Consider the following 18716-nt stretch of genomic DNA (forward strand, 5'->3'; position numbering starts at 1 on the left):
CGCTCTGGATTATTAAATCACACCCCCTTTCATTGCCGTTTCTGGAACTTTATTTTTTTTTGCTACATTGCCAGACAAAAATCGATATAATTTTTTAACTATTAAAGATATATGAATGAAATTTAGAATACACATTCTCTAGACTACTAGGAGACTTTTCTCTGTAACGGAATTTCCCTAATTGATTTCATTTTAAAAATAAGTCTCTCTGTTTGCAAGAAAGAAAATAAAAAAATGTCATTAAATTTTAATTGTTTATTTTACAAATCTAGGAACTAATATCAAAATTCTGTTACAGACAGTTTGTAGAGCGTGCTTTTACAAATAAATTGTAACAAACGGTTTGAATTTATCTTAAAAAATGGCTTAGATATATCGAGTTTAGTAAAATCCTGCATTGGGTACATTTTTTTTTCAAATCTGGCTCCCAAATATTTTTTTCAAAATATTTATATTTGGTTGAGTTGCTATAGCCATGAGCTCTCTACATACAAAAAATTAATATTTGACACCAAATAGGAAAAAAGTTTTAAAAATTACTATCCTCTCCCCTTAAGTATAGTAATTACAGCCAATAACTCGAACACATTCCAATCTTCAAGAGAGGAAATTTTCTTCAAAATATGTGACTAGTTCTCAGTCAATAAATTGGTATTAAATTGTAACAAAACTAACATAATTCAATTTAAATCCTGTCCAAATTCAACCTCGCAAATTTCTAGCACAATAATTAACAATCGATCCCTATTACAAACAACAACAACCAAATTTCTTGGCTTAAAAATCGATAATGTGTTAAATTGGATAAATCATATTAAAGAAATTACCCGAAACTAAATTCAGCTTTTTTTTTTTTTTTGCAATTCATTTTTAATTTTCAGAGAAGTCTATATTGTATCTTAAAAGCATTTATTTCAGTCACTGACTTCACAGCATATGTTTAAGGTGCTATACCTTTACATTACATATTTAAAAGACGTATGAACGTTTTCGTTGGTCTACGCCAACATCATCAGATACGAAGTACATTTCAGCAATATCAGTGCTCTCTACATAATATCTACAAATACAAAACTTACTTAGTGGCATGCAAAATGAGACATATTAAAAAATCAACATTGCTGTGATACACATTGACATTCTATATGACTGCCTTGATTGTCACTTACTTAAAATACACGTATGGAATACAAAAATATTGATTTACATATATATATATATATATATATATATATATATATATATAAATGCAAGTCTTCACATATGAGATAATAAAATGACATGATTTAAAAGTGATAAAAATAATAAAATATAAAACTAAGATAAAAATTATGAGTGTGAAGAGTTGCAAAATTACAGTAATTACATTTATTATATTTTTATTTCTGTTTCGCAATAATATATATATTTCCACCATTCAGAAACGTATGTACCATGGTTTGTGTCACGTAATTATTTGAATATTTTTCAAGTTTATATGGTTTTATAAATGCCAATGTATTATTCGTTGGGTTGTTTGATGTTGATTAATGATGTATATTTGATTTTGTCGGTAATGCTGTTCCTCAAATATGGCAATGTATTGTCGATGTCCAATACTGTAATTGTAATGAACGTGTGTTATGGCGCAAGTCAATCATCAGAATTAATCAGTGTAGACGTGCCTTCTTAGATGTTGATTATATGGTGGTTGTGTGAGGACTGTATTTTAAGTAAGTGACAATCAAGGCAGTCATATAGAATGTCAATGTGTATCACAGCAATGTTGGTTTTTAATGTCTCATTTTGCATGCCACTAAATATGTTTTGTATTTGTAGATCTTATGTACAGAGCACTGATATTGCTGAAATGTACTTCGTATCTGATGATGTTGGCGTAGACCAACGAAAACGTTCATACGTCTTTTAAATATGTAATGTAAAGGTGTAGCACCTTAAACATATGCTGTGAAGTCAGTGACTGAAATAAATACTTTTAAGATAAATTCAGTTTGTTTTGCTATTAGATCTATGCAAAAGATAGTAAATATCAATACCTTGAAAACAATATACTTTGCGTACTTCCACTCGGTAATGAGTTCTGGAATAATATTCTGGGGAAATTCCACAGATAGTAACAGTATATTTCTATTACAAAAAAGAGTAATTAGAATAATAGTAGGTGCCAAATCTAGGGAATCGTGTAGGACTATTTTCAAAAAACTACAAATAAAGCCCATGGCTTGTCACTATATTTTTTCATTAATAATCTTCCTCATATGTAATCGTGAAAACTTTGTAACTAATTCAACAGTTCACAGCATAAATACACGTCAAAAATGACTATCATACTCCATCGGCAAGTCTATCGTGCTATCAAAAAGGAGTGCGTTATATGGCAGTAAAAATTTTTAATAGCCTCCCTATCGATATAAAAAATGAAACTCAAAACATAAAATTATTTAGGGCCAAATTAAAGATGTACCTAATTTCTCACGCCTTCTATTCTGTAGGTGAATTCAAGACATTCAATAACACTTCATGAAATTGATACTAAAACTATGTGTTGTACTAGTAGACTATATTGTAAACCTCTTCTGTATATATTTCATCTAAACTGTGACTATATTAAGATTTTATAATAGTATTAAGTTTTTTGACTTGTTCCACATTCTAGCTGTAAGCAATGTATGAATACCATGGAATGTTAATAAATACAATACAATTAGTTAGAACTTTTAACCCGTGGATGAATTTCCCCTTAAACTATGCAACTAGTGAGCTCCACTCATATTCGTATTTCTAAACGACAGAGCAGTGGCGGATGTACATGAGTGAAGAATCGTCTGCAGCATCGAGATATAACTTCTGTGTTGAATGGGAAGAAGAATACTTTCGTATTGCCTTATTTCCAGTAAACATGTATCATGTGTCTCCCGTTATAACATTGCAGCCATTTCAAAAAATAACACCATAATATCTATGGTGAACATATTGTCTCAGGCATGTAAACAGCGACGTTAAACTGTAAATTGTTAGTGTATGCCTTATGAGTTAATCGCGTTTTAATCTAATTTACAATACTTGTGTTATTATTATTAAGGATCACCTATTTACAGGCGAAGACAAATCACAGAAGCTTAAAAATTTGAATCCACAAGCTTCTTATGTTTCTAATATTTATTTATTTATTTATTTATTTATTTATTTATTTATTTATTTATCTATCTATCTATCTATCTATCTATCTATCTATCTATCTATCTATCTATCTATCTATCTATCTATCTATCTATCTATCTATCTATATATCTATCTATCTATCTATCTATCTATCTATCTATCTATCTATCTATCTATCTATCTATCTATCTATCTATCTATCTATCTATCTATCTATCTATCTATCTATCTATCTATCTATCTATCTATCTATCTATCTATCTATCTATCTATCTATCTATCTATCTATCTATCTATCTATCTATCTATCTATCTATCTATCTATCTATCTATCTATCTATCTATCTATCTATCTATCTATCTATCTATCTATCTATCTATCTATCTATCTATCTATCTATCTATCTATCTATCTATCTATCTATCTATCTATCTATCTATCTATCTATCTATCTATCTATCTATCTATCTATCTATCTATCTATCTATCTATCTATCTATCTATCTATCTATCTATCTATCTATCTATCTATCTATCTATCTATCTATCTATCTATCTATCTATCTATCTATCTATCTATCTATCTATCTATCTATCTATCTATCTATCTATCTATCTATCTATCTATCTATCTATCTATCTATCTATCTATCTATCTATCTATCTATCTATCTATCTATCTATCTATCTATCTATCTATCTATCTATCTATCTATCTATCTATCTATCTATCTATCTATCTATCTATCTATCTATCTATCTATCTATCTATCTATCTATCTATCTATCTATCCATCCATCCATCCATCCATCCATCCATCCATCCATCCATCCATCCATCCATCCATCCATCCATCCATCCATCCATCCATCTATCTATCTATCTATCTATCTATCTATCTATCTATCTATCTATATATTTATTTATTTATTTATTTATTTATTTATTTATTTAACAGGGCAAAGCCCCAATTACAATAGACAGTACAGATATTCGTTTAAAAAAATATAGAATTGGATATAACATGAAAAAAGAGATGAAGCAGATACAAATGCAGGATACAAGTGTAAATACAAATTAAAATGAAAAATGAGAAAAGGACAAAAAAAAGAGCAGACAAATAGCTACTACCTAAATAAAAGACACAGATATAGATATAAATGAAAAATACAAAATAAAATAAATGAAAAATAGTTAAGTATAGATATCATAGCCAAAAATGTAAAATGTAGCTATAATTGGAAAATTACAGAGTAACAAATGGCAATATTATATAAAATCAACTACCTTCAGTATATTAATAAGAAAATGTTTGTATTCCATGTAAGAAATGCAGAAATCTCGATCCCATGTTTTACATATTTCATTGAAATTTGAACACATTTTTAACACTGGTGAATTTTTATGTGATGAAGTGCTTGGTTTTTTATAATATAACAATTGACGATTTCTTAAATGTGATGTGATGTGATGTTCTAGATTGAAGATGATGTCAAGCTTTCATATAGAATTGAGGAACTTTTTTAAAAATTTGAAGCCCTCTAGTGAAGGAGAATTAATCAAAGACTGCTTCATAATATTAGCTGAGGAATTATACCCTAATTTAGTAGATATGTTTAAAACTGCAGGTCTTTCGCGAAACTGAAACGAAAAAATAAAATCACTAACTTATTTTTCTCTTGCCCAAGACGAAGAAACATTTTCAAAACCCGGACTGCATTATGAGTAAATATCGCAGCGTGTTAAGTGGCAGACAGTTGAGCTCTGAGGCTCTGCACTTCTTGGAAACAAATATTGATGAATCGGTTGAACGTAAATCATGCCATAAAAATCAACCCAAGAAAGTTAAGCTAGAGGGAAAAGTATACTGGCCTGTTATTGTCTTTTCATAAATCAAGAATGACATTGCAACCGCAGAGCCGCCACTGAAAGAGAGGAATTAATGTAGACGTTTTAAACATAAAGCGTGCATGAACGCGTGAATAGGAGGAGGTGCGTCACCCTCCCCTCTTTTGATAGTGTTTGGGCGCCCATGAGATAGAATATCGCGAAATTAAGTATAAAATAGTTAATTGGAATAATATCTCCCTAATCGGGACACACGTAAATGGAAAAAGTTACGAGCACATTTCAATTGTGACGCCAGTCTCCAATATTTCTTATGTTTACACTGTAAATTTTATTCCGTCATTCTATTAAAACTAGTGGCTTGTGCAGCAAACTAAGTTCATCAGACATTCAAATAAACATTTTTCAGATTTATTTTCAATGAAGAATACTGGACATTTGGAAAGTTATTTGCTTCCATAACAATGAAAGATATTCTCCCTCGAGCCAATATTGAAGAGAACCACGCATATAAATATATACACCACACCGCCATTAAATATATGAAAAAGACCCAACCACACTTGATTAATAACTATAAAAATATTTGATTTTTAATAATATTATTATCTTACGTAAGTTTTATAGCTTTCAGTAACATATACTATATAGCCGCCACTCAGTAAAATATAGAAATCAAAATCTAATTTAAGTTATTCTCTACATCTACTTATATAACTCCAAAACGTTTCACTTTCATATCATCAATATGGAATTAATATGTATAATTAATGAAAAATAGTCACATCATGATATTAACTACAATAATATTTCATTTCTAATGGTAATAATGTCATCAAACCACCTCAAGTTTTGTAGTTTTTAATATCCAATACACAGCTGTACCCAGAAAATTACACACCACAGAATCGAACCTGTAAATTATTTTTAGTAAGTTAAGTTTTTAATAACCAATTTAATTTGAGCTCTAAATATGTCAGCATTCTTGCAGATCATGGCCTTCGTGTAATATTGTTTACTTTAGTGTGTGTTTTGTTTTATTCTGAAATACAATTAGCTAGTTCTCAAAACTGACGACAGATGGATTTTGGAAAATATGAAAATTATGTTGAAAAATTGACATTTCACTGAAAACTACTATTTTTCTGAAAAACTTTGAGTTCCAAGCTTCAAAATGAGGGGTCATTTATTAAAATCCGTTCAGCCGTTTTCCCGTAATTTCCATTACCATTTCAAATTATATATATATATAGGTGATCTTCCAGCGACCTCTATCGTATATCCTGTAACTTTCATAATAATATAATATAGTTATAATAACAATAAGAATAAATAAAGTAAAATCCTGAGAAAGATTTGGGCCCGATTAAAGAAAACGGTGAATATAGAAGACGACATAACAATGAACTCTGCACACGATAACTGACGCGATCAGATCACTTTTCTGTGGTCATGTGGCCCGAATGAGGTTAACTAATAGGATGTTTGATTACTTTCTGAGTAAGAAAACTAAAGGAGTTTGGGTCAAAGAAGTGGAAAGAGATATAGGCTACAAGAAGTGGGGATTACTTAGGAAGACATCCAAGAACGCGAGCCACTTACAAAGAAACTTAGAGCATTTCGGAACTTCCAGGAAAAATCTCAACTGAAAATAGGCAGCGTGTGGACTGAAGAAAAGAAATAAACACACAGAGCACGGGTGCGAGAATACTGCAAAAGGGTTGAAGCAAATCGGTTGAAATAACGTGGTAGATAGCAGGCAGGATCGAGAATAATAATAATAATAATAATAATAATAATAATAATAATAATAATAATAACAATAATAACATATTGAGTTGGTGCATGAGTTCGTAGCGTTTTTCTTTCGCGTGTTGGTACTCCGGTTGATTTGGGTTTATTTATCGATTGTCATTTTTTATTTGAAGTTCAATTTTTGTGCTTGAGTTTACATATTCAAGTTTTCATTCTTGCAGATAGTGAATGGAGGCGTGGACGCTAGAAAATAGGTTCAGTCTTAGGGTATAAGGTAAGAAGACCCGAACTATTTATAAACAGGGGTTACTGGCGCTTTCATTTATCAGGTAGGAATTTGGGTCAATGTAGAGTATCCAACTCCCGCTGAACGAATATTTCACTTTTATCACTGCCAATGTTGCGCTATAAAGCAATTTTCGGCAGTCTAATGTAAAAGACTGCATACAAATATTTGGATAGTTTCAGAGAAAATACACAAATTCAGTCTTCTAACACGATTTTTTTTGTTTTTAAATAATTAAGTAATTTGCTGAGAGACATCGTTAGATATAGGCCACTCTTACACTAAACTGGAGTAATTTAAGCTTATTAATCAGATATGATTCTACTTACTGTTTTTTATATGCTCACCTGTATGTAATTTCTATTTTATACATATTTCATTGTTATTTTCCATCCAAAGATCATTAAGAACGATGAATGTTACTTAATATCTCCTATCTTTCTTCAAATAATGTTTATATACCATGTTAATTTTCATTTGTTTTCATAAGTTAACAATGATGCACATTGGGAGCAACATATAAGAAATTATTTTCCTACACAATCCACGCTATATTCACGTTGTTTTGAAATGATTAATCGAAGATGGTTTGTTTATTGTTTATTACACTCACATTTGTATGTAATTTCTATTCCATACGTTCTTTTCTATCCCAAGATCATTAAGAATGGTGAATATTATTCATGCCTGTTTCCTGTATTTCTTAAAATAATGTTATGTGGCATGTTAGTTTTTATTTTCGTTATTTACGTAAAAATGGTGCGCAAAAAAAAATAAAAAATAATAATAATTTCGTACTCACTCCACTTCCTATATTCACATTTGTTTTTCAGTGATTTATTAAAGAATGTACCGGTACAAATTTAGAAACATATAACATAAGGATATCTCGGTTTCATAAGTGGTTTCTGCTTGTTGGTTGTGTCTCTACCTACCTCGGAGAGTGGAATTTGCCCATCCCTGCTCCAAGATGATTTAACAGTGTTCTTATTCCTGTGGTGTATTTTTAGTACGCAGGAGTTGTTTAACCAGGTCAGGGAGCGCTCACGGCTGCGGAGTCTCGTCTTCACACACTAGAGAGCTTGTGAAGTTCATCATTTGATAGTTGGGTATTTTGTGCCGACTATGAACTTCACATTTAGCATACTTTGAAAGGAACGTGCAGATAACTCCTTGCCTCACAAGATATTGACCTCGCGTAATGACACTTATGCTTTCTTATACGTTTTAGGCCTTTCGAAAGAAGTCATGTCATTTCTCTTATCACGTGCGTTAGATTTTGTCGTTGTAGGTTATTCCTTGCAGTATAGTTCAAAAAGCATACGCAAATAAAATTATTTTATATGCATCCAAATAAAATATGAATTCTTATTCTCTGGTTTGAACATGCTATATATATATATACAATTTGAACTGGTAATGAAAATTACAGGTAAACGGCTGAACGGATTTAAAAAAATGACCCCTAATTTTGAAGCTTGGAACCCAAAATTTTTCAGAAAAATAGTAGTTTTCAGTGAAATTTCAGTTTTCCTTTATCATTTTCTTATTTTCCTAAATCCATCTGTCGTCAGTTTTCAGAAATAGAGAACAAAACAAAACACAAACACACTACAATAAACAATATCACACGAAGGCTACGATATATTTAGAGTTCAGATGGCTCAGATTCTCTGACATCATAATAGCAATATGTCGATTTTCATTTGTGTAACTTTTTCAGAATGTTTTTGTAGTATTGGTTATTAAAAACTTCAATATTTACTAAAAATTATTTACAGGTCAGATTCTCTAGTGTGTAATTTTCTGAGTACAGCTGTCTGTGTATTGGATATTAAAAACTACAAAACTTAAGAATGTTTGATAACATTATTACCATTAAAAATGAAATATTATTATAGTGAATGCCATGATGTATTTGTAACTTATTATACAGATTGATGCTTTATTGATGATATGAAAGTGAACGCTTTTGGGGTTATATAAGTATTGGGGTTATATAAGTAGGCGTAGACAATATCTGAAGTTAGATCTTCATTTCTATAATATTTACTGAGTGACGGCTATATAGTAGTCTATACAAAACTTAAGTAAGATAATATTGTTATTAAAAATGAAATATTTTATAGTTATTAATCAAGTGGTATAGGTCTTTTCCATATATTTAATTTAGCACAAAGAAAACCATTCAGAGGGGCATGTTTCATTATTATGGAAGCAAATAACTTCCATAATATCTGGTATTCTTCATTGGAAATAATTTTGAAAAATTTTAATTTGAACTCCTAATGAACTTAGTTTGCAGCATTTGCTGCACAAGCCACTAGTTTTCTATAATTCTAAAATCAAGACATTTGAAATGATACAACATAATATATTATGTAAGACTTTCCTTTGACTCACTGACGCGTAACAAATGGGTAAGCCTTTGTGACAAGGAAGGAATGCTGATACTGCAACGAACAGTACACATAATTTACTTTTCATGTAATACGAGTAATCGGGTGTGGGGGGGGGGAATTAGTGGAGTGTGTTGTGCCTATATTGATGATACTGGAGTTACCTGAAGCTCCTCTGGTACGGAGGAGGGACCCGAAGACTTACATTGCAGCCTGAGGCTTATTGTGCTTACGGGTAGCAGAACGGTACGCTCTTGTACAAGTACAGCACGTCGCACCGTGAACTGAATCCGGGCTTTGGTTCGAATGCTGATGTTATGCGAATTAAATGATGGCGAAATGAGTCCGAGGTTCAACGCCGAAAGTTACCCAGCAATTCTGCTTCAATTGGTTGAGGCAAACCCCCGGAATAACCCCAACCAGGATTTGAATCCGAAACCGCTCGTTTCACGGTCAGACGTGCTAACCGTTACTCCATATTGATGTTAGTAGTCTTCCTACTCTGCTGAGGTCAGTGTGTTTTCATCTTGCGCCTTCAAATTTCACTTCCCTTTTTGTTAAAATGTAAGTTTGAATGTAGTGTGAAAACTCGGCCTGGAAATTTTAATTTTGCGTTTGAGTGGTGAAAAATATTTTTTATTAGCATACGTATAAATTTCGCGTATTTTGTTCAGTTCGAATTTTATCGGATCCCAGACAAGCACACAGTCTATTATTTGGGATCAGTTCGCTATTACGGAAAATCGTCATACAGTTTCATGCAGAGGAATTGCGTTGTGTCCGCCCGGTTGCAAATCGGAATATCGAGTGCAGGCCATAAAAGTGTGTAAACTTCGATAAATAAACCAATAAATATTATTTGAATATATATTAGCCTGAATATGGGAATGAAAACAAGAAAAGTTAGCTTGTACGATGAGAAAAGTAATAAAATGTTATTCAGTGACACATTAGCCTGAAGAATTACAATGAAAAAAATCCTTAAGAATTATGAAAACAGCAAGTCATTGTGGCGAGAAGAAAAATTGTGAAATGTGTCACTTTTCACAAGTTGGCCTTAAGAATAAGGACGTAGGAAACGTAACTTCGAGATGAAAAGAAAACCAGTGACAAGTTAGCCTAGTTAGCCTGAAGAATGAGGACCTAGGGAACGTAACCTCGAGATGAGAAGAAAACCAGTGACTAGTTAGCCTAGTTAGCCTGACGAATGAGGACCTAGGGAACGTAACCTCGAGATGAGAAGAAAACCAGTGACTAGTTAGCCTAGTTAGCCTGAAGAATGAGGACCTAAGGAACGTAACCTCGAGATGAGAAGAAAACCAGTGACAAGTTAGCCTAGTTAGCCTGAAGAATGAGGACCTAGGGAACGTAACCTCGAGATGAGAAGAAAACCAGTGACAAGTTAGCCTAGTTAGCCTGAAGAATGAGGACCTAGGGAACGTAACCTCGAGATGAGAAGAAAACCAGTGACTAGTTAGCCTAGTTAGCCTGAAGAATGAGGACCTAGGGAACGTAACCTCGAGATGAGAAGAAAACCAGTGACAAGTTAGCCTAGTTAGCCTGAAGAATGAGGACCTAGGGAACGTAACCTCGAGATGAGAAGAAAACCAGTGACTAGTTAGCCAGAAGAATGAGGAAATAGGAAACGTAACTTCGAGATGAAAAGAAAACCAATGACAAGTTAACCTAATTAGCCTGAAGAATGAGGACCTAGGGAACGTAACCTCAAGATGAGAAGAAAACCAGTGACTAGTTAGCCTGAATAATGAGGAAGTAGGAAACATAATTTCGAGATGAAAAGAAAATCAGTGACAAGTTAACCTAATTAGCCTGAAGAATGAGGACCTAGGGAACGTAACCTCAAGATGAGAAGAAAAACCAGTGATTAGTTAGCCTGAATAATGAGGAAGTAGGAAACATAATTTCGAGATGAAAAGAAAATCAGTGACAAGTTAACCTAATTAGCCTGAAGAATGAGGACCTAGGGAACGTAACCTCAAGATGAGAAGAAAAACCAGTGACTAGTTAGCCTGAATAATGAGGAAGTAGGAAACATAATTTCGAGATGAAAAGAAAATCAGTGACAAGTTAACCTAATTAGCCTGAAGAATGAGGACCTAGGGAACGTAACCTCAAGATGAGAAGAAAAACCAGTGACTAGTTAGCCTGAATAATGAGGAAGTAGGAAACATAATTTCGAGATGAAAAGAAAATCAGTGACAAGTTAACCTAATTAGCCTGAAGAATGAGGACCTAGGGAACGTAAACTCAAGATCAGAAGAAAATCCGTGACAAGTTAGTCTATTTAGCCTGAAGAATTAGAGCCTAGGTAACGTAAATCTCAAGATGGGAAGAAAACCAATGACAAGTTAGCCTGAAGAATGAGGACCTAGGGAACGTAACCTCAAGATCAGAAGAAACCCCGTGACAAGTTAGTCTATTTAGCCTGAAGAATTAGAGGCTAGGTAACGTAAATCTCAAGATGGGAAGAAAACCAGTGACAAGTTAGCCTGAAGAATGAGAACCTAGGGAACGTAATCTCAAGATGAGAAGAAAACCAGTGACAACATAAGCTAGTTAGCCTGAAGAATAGGAACCTAGGGAACGTAACCTCAAAGTGAGAAGAAAGCGTGACAAGTTAGCCTGAAGAATAAGAGCAAACAATTAGTTAGCAGAAGAGGAAGAGCAAAATGTTAATGTGACAAACAAGTAAAAATAACCTGTAGGATGAGAAGGGACAACGGATTAGTGTGAAGAATAATACAATTGACCTCAGTGAAACAGACAGAAATAGCAAATGAGTAATGACAAATTTGCCTGACTGACAATAACAGGAGTAGTATCAGAATAATAAACGAAAATTTAACCTTAAAAGTGTGAGGAGAATAAGTTAGCCTGTTGAAAAAAAAATGAACAAGTTAGAATAATAAAACAAAAGTTCGCAGAGTGGAATGAAAAATAGTAGGCTAAAATTTTCCATTTGACTATTACACTCTTACTACGTCATACTACTTTTGACCAATAAAACGGTACGAAAGGACGTAATTCAACCAATCATGGCTGCTTATCGCACAATTTTATCGCGTCCCTAGCATTTGTTTAATTTTATCGCGTCCCTAGCATTTGTTTAATTTTATCGCGTCCGTAGCATTTGTTTCTTTGTTTGCCAACATTTGAAACTGCGCTGGTCTGGATGTCTATATATATATATATATATATATATATATATATATATATATATATATATAATTACAAACCACTCCAGTCGATGCACAGCAGTTTCAAATATGACTCGCATTGGCATTCAAGAACAAGAATTAATAAAAATCACTGATCATTCCTATGCATCTTCTGAAATCCGATTTACAAATAAATGAAGAGCACCATTCGGAAATCCTGAATAAGTTGAATACACCATGTAGGCCTAAATCAACGAGTTCCACTTCTATTATGCACACGTCCAATATAACATCAATTGAACCACCAACCACATTCAAATTTGAAAATTGTACATTCAATAATTATTCCTTTTAAAATTATTCTGTTTATTTTTTTATGTCATCGTCGTTAATTAAAACTTTTCTAACACTTGTGTATATTAGTTAGGTTATGTTATAGCTTCTGCTCTGAGAGGATAAAAAGAACTTCTGCTATATGATATTATGGATAGTCACGTATCAGAGATTGTTTAATAGGCCTATTAAGATTTATTGAATAGTAATCATTACAGTGTCTGTATAAAGACACTACTGCCATCTAGCATGCATCTAGCGTAATATTTGTAATGTTGAGATGGTACAATAATACATTTGAAGACAGTTGTATTTTCGTAAGTCAATTAATATTTTATTGTATTGGAGTATTTCGTTACTTCTAATCTTTATATACTTTCTTCTAATCGTGAAATAGTCAATTAAATCCCACTCGAGTTTTGATTTTCTCTAGATAAATCAAAACATCTAGTGAGATTACTGTTGATAAAAATTTAGTCTGAAGAATGAGAAGAACAATAGCAAGTGAAGGAAAGAAACAAATGGTAAAGGGATGCGGGTCGTGTTTCATCCTCGAACTCTATCTGTAGTGTGAAGGACACCCGGGCATGTGGACGGTAGAGGCCGGGAAAGTTTAAAAAAAATGGTCATTTTGACTTTCCAAATAGTCTTTTCTCTACACAAGGAGAACGAAGTGGCACAGAGCTCCGTTTTCTTCACTATAGCATCCGTGGTTATTGTTCAGCGGGGATGAGACGAGAACAATTAGCATCCTACAGGTATCGGGGTTCAGTTCTCTGCAGTGTTACGTGTGCTCCATATTGCATTGGCACGGTTCTCCGCTCCTCAATACATGAGTAGGCCCCGCGCCCGGCTATATTTAGCGCCGAGCTGTACCCGGCCGGGGCATTTTGACATGGCGAGATTGATCCTCGCTCGTCTGATTGTGATGTAGCCGCTTTCAATCTCCGAGATCCGATAGCATTCCCGATCAAGCGCCATTGTTATTTCTGACTGCGATGACGAAATTCAAGGCACAGACTTGTCATCACTATATAAAGAAAATGGACGCTGAGCGAGCGTTAGAGACTCGGGGGTCGCGATATCACTCACACGATAGTGCAGGTGTTGATTGTGTTGCGGGTGCGCCGATCGTAGGCGTCCGTTGATCCATTTGTCAGTGCAACTACACACATTCAAGAACACGTTAGGTTGGTCAAGCTGCCGTATTTATTTATTTATTTATTTATTTATTTATTTATTTATTTATTTATTTATTTATTTATTTATTTATTTATTTATTTATTTATTTATTTATTTATTTATTTATTTATTTATTTATTTATTTATTTATTTTACTTCCTTAACTAGGGGCTGCCTTTACAAACAAAATATACAAACAAACACTACAACAGTAAATGAAAGAAAAAGAAAAATACGTAATAGGCCTTCACGTCAGTAGACCGTTAATAGTACATTATGCAACGAGCCTATAATGGTAGTAATTAAGACGCGAGTATGTTTATGAAACGAGCGCAAGCGAGTTTCATAATTTTCATACGAGCGTCTTAATTACCATTATAGGCAAGTTTCATACGACTTTTTATGCTCGGCCATATTTCTAACTTGAAATTATTCATAAGTATTCATGTTATTCTTATCTGACTGGGGAGCGGAACTGACCTTGTGCAATATCTCGTAAATTGTGAGATGTGCGCAGACGCGAAAGTATTGATTTTTTCTGAGAAACAGATGTCATTGACTTTGATTTTTTTTTTTTTTTTTGTTTTTCTTGTTTTTATTTAACGACGCTCGCAACTGCAGAGGTTATATCAGCGTCGCCGGATGTGCCGGAATTTTGTCCCGCAGGAGTTCTTTTACATGCCAGTAAATCTACTGACATGAGCCTGTCGCATTTAAGCACACTTAAATGCCATCGACCTGGCCCGGGATCGAACCCGCAACCTTGGGCATAGAAGGCCAGCGCTATACCAACTTGCCAACCAGGTCGACGACTTTGATATAATCTAGAGAGTAAAATAAAGATTAATCTTGATATAACCTTGAAGTTGATTTAGACATTGAAAAACGAGATGACAAATTGAATTTATTTGAATATTATTTACAATTAACGCTAATTATTATTGTAACAGAACATAACCTTCTGCGACAGTATTGGATTTCCAGCCTCCGTGACGTTTCGCTAGTTGTCTTTCGATTGCATATCCGAGAATAATCGATACTTGCGCTTTCATGTTGCTACAATGGTGTTTTCTGATTGGTGGAACACCTGAACTTTAATGAATAGGTGTACTTTAATGAGGTCCATTAAAGGGCTGCTACCAGGTGTATAATTACTACATTTCGGCATGGTCGAGCATAAATCAATATAAGTAGTTAAGAGATGAATAGATTACTCCGCAGGATGTAAATGGAGTAGGCTATTTCAATGCAAGGAGAAAAATGTTCTTCATCACCGACTTGTCAATATTGAAGTGTTTGCAGGCGTTCGCAAACTGGTTGGTTATCGTCCGTCGTGCACCAATGACAGCATGAATTAAGTTAAGCTGGCATTCTGGAGCGTAATAAAGAACAGGCCCTACGTTCTTGAATAGCTCTTTTTTCAGAGTGCAATCTTCAGGCTGATTCCTGTAGGATTCGAATCTGATAGATAATGTAACCTGTTGTTGGTGTCTGAATGCCAGCGTGTCTATCATAACCCAGGACTTCTGCTTACACCGCGAAGTCGGAATCCCGTAGAACCTGAGCAATGGAGAACCTCGCCATAGGGACAGGAACCAAGGACATGTGGCAGGGTTTCAATTTCGTCAACGATTATCATCCAGCAGTAGCATTGCCAATCATCTCCATTCGCTACAGGTCAGTCCCGTGCGGTGTGTTGGTTGTATATTTGTAGGCGGATGAAGGGAGCAATATCTTTTCCTATATTCGTAAATTCTGTGTGTGCTCCAAATAATGCGATTGTGAGTAGGCCTAACTGCGTAGGGAGGAGTCGAACATGGTTAATAGCGATGGACTTTTAAGAGCGATTAAATTCCTTAACGTGGCTTCTCTCGAAATTAAAGTGAAGCTGAGGTTCATGCCGTGCATTTAAAAAGAACCACCCTGTACCTGAACTAGAGAGCTCCAGGCAAGATTCACCGACCACTTTTCAACTACGTAGACACAGTGAGCCCACGTGACTGACCGAAGCGCACGTGGGTTTGCCACCCTCCGCAATACATGTCATGTGTTATGAATTAACCAGAAAGAAGCTCTGGCCATGACCGGAATTTGTATCGGACAGCAAAGTGAAAGTAGTACCTAGGTCTAATTTTAACTGTAGTAATAATAATAATAATAATAATAATAATAATAATAATAATAATAATAGTAATAATAATAATAATCTAACCTTGTATATTTTTCTATCCTTGAATTAGGATCGTGAAATTGAAATTTAAAGAAAAAGTAGACAAATGGAAACCCCTGGCACAAAGAAAGAAGAAACTGTGACTCCAAGAGGAAGACAACGCCGAATCTTATGAATGCTTGAATTATACCAAAAAATAAATAAAACAGAAACAACGCGGAGATGCAGAAAGCAGCTCTCTATGTACAGCCTGTTTGTGGATCGTATGTGTGGTCCACATCTGTGGAGTAATGGTCAGCGCGTCTGGCCGCGAAACCAGGTGGCCCGGGTTCGAATCCCGGTAGGGACAAGTTGCCTGGTTGAGGTTTTTTCCGGGGTTCTCCCTCAACCCAACATGACCAAATGCTGGGTAACTTTTGGTGCTGGACCCCGGACTCATTTCACCGGCATTATCACCTTCATTTCATTCAGACGCTAAATAACCTAAATGTTGGTACAGCGTCGTAAAATAACCCAATAAAATAAATCAATAAATCTATGTGTGAAAGTGTTGCAAAGAAAAATGAAATAAATTAATACTATTGATAGATTTAAAAGATGATATATAACATTAGGCCTAATATCACTAATCGAAGCAAATTTCTAAAAATACTAATAGAGGATTTTTTCTAATAATAATAATAATAATAATAATAATAATAATAATAATAATAATAATAATAATAATAATAATAATAATAATAATAATAATAATAATAATTGTCTATAGCGCTACATACACTATCAGTGTATTACATGGGGGCGGCCATTTTGTTGCTGCAACACTTAGTGACAAGCGTTGCCATATTTGCATCATTGCAGCAACTTTCAAGGACTGAGTAGGACTGAGTTCTTCGGTACATTCCGTCCTGTCTCTTATGCCGGCAGCTTCCTGCATCGGACATTCTGTCTCGGACAGGACGGTTTTGTCCGGATCTGATTACACGCATTGTTATTAGATTGCATTCTGGGAAATTCGTCCGATGCAGTAAGCTGCCGACCTTACGAACCAATACTGGACATTCACACGTAAGCATGGAACAAGATCACTTGAGACAACACAGTACAAACACAAAACACACTCCCTTAGAAGAGAGATAGATCTGCCAGAAATAGAAATGCGCTGAAGTGTATTCTATGTTTTTGTTGTTACTCTGAAAATACATCGAGTTCACACCTGTGGAGTAACGGTTAGCGCGTCTGGCCGCGAAACCAGGTGGCCCGGGTTCGATTCCCGTTCGGGGAAAGTTACCAGGTTGAGGTTTTTCCGGGGTTTTCCCTCAACCCAATATGAGCAAATGCTGGGTAACTTTCGGTGCTGGACCCCGGACTCATTTCACCGGCATTATCACCTTCATCTCATTCAGACGCTAAATAACCTAGATGTTGATACAGCGTCGTAAAATAACCTACTAAACAAACAACAAAATACATGGACCAAAAGAACAACAATACTAAGACGCCATGATAGACGCTGGGGTGACCAGTTTTGTCTGGAGACGGAAGGACACGAGCAGATTGTTCTAATCCGTGACCTGGAGCAGCGATGATGATGATGATGATTCCGGCAAGTAAACGACACCACACCAGATAGCCGTCGTCGTCACTGACCACTCGCAATACATACCGATCAGTAGAGCCAGCCGCTGCAGTGCACGCACTCTCTGCTCCGGGCCGCGCTGTGCTTCTGTTTCATCCGCACCCCGGCGTCTCGTGGCCTGCTCCCCCCTCTCGGGCTGCCCACACTCCGGTATGCGGAGCAGCGCACCCCTCCGTCCAGACGGTGAACGAATGCGTGAGCGGCACAGAATTTTCATTTACGTAGCAGCTTCCATTTTCCATCCTGGAGACCGGAGTTCACACGAGGATATTGGTAGGGGCACTCCCATGTCTGCTGTCACCCTCTTATGCATGTCGTGCAGTATCGGTGTGCCATGTGGTTGGGTGGTGAGCACGTGGTCAGTCGTATGCTGAAATGGAAAGTTTCCAACATTTGTTGCTGCAGTAATCAGTCTCCTCAGAGCAGACCCATTCCTGTCACAGTGTAATCTTCCCTCTCTCGACGAGGAAGAATAATGTCTGTATTTGCGAAATTGAAGTGTTGACATAAAACCAGAGTCCTTGGTATTTGGTCTCTTCCATGGAGGCCAGAGTTAAGGTAGTTCTGAAAGTAATTAGTATTCTGTAATAGTCATTTATATTAAAAGACAGTAAAATTAGACTTCATCCGCGATTGGAAAGTTTAAAGGCCCATTCACAATGAAAATTAAACATAACCGTAACATAAACACACAAGTTTGCGCCCAGGCTACCAAATGGGATCATTCACAATGATTCACATAAGCATTGACATAAACATTA

The 18716-nt window shown here is 35.0% G+C and overlaps 1 protein-coding gene and 1 long non-coding RNA gene across 2 annotated transcripts in view; both read right to left on the minus strand.

Annotated features, from left to right (window-relative positions):
• The window catches only part of LOC138704431 (uncharacterized), a 42549-nt gene extending 24297 nt beyond the window's left edge, over positions 1-18252 (minus strand). The window contains exon 1 of the mRNA XM_069832301.1: positions 17983-18252. Coding sequence (XP_069688402.1) covers positions 17983-18172 — 190 coding nt within the window. The 5' untranslated portion in view covers positions 18173-18252. The remainder of the gene's footprint in view (positions 1-17982) is intronic.
• The window catches only part of LOC138704432 (uncharacterized), a 534140-nt gene that overhangs the window by 24297 nt on the left and 491127 nt on the right, over positions 1-18716 (minus strand). The window lies entirely within an intron of this gene.

This window comes from Periplaneta americana, chromosome 8, assembly GCF_040183065.1.
Source record: "Periplaneta americana isolate PAMFEO1 chromosome 8, P.americana_PAMFEO1_priV1, whole genome shotgun sequence".
NCBI classification, from domain to species: Eukaryota; Metazoa; Arthropoda; class Insecta; order Blattodea; family Blattidae; genus Periplaneta; species Periplaneta americana.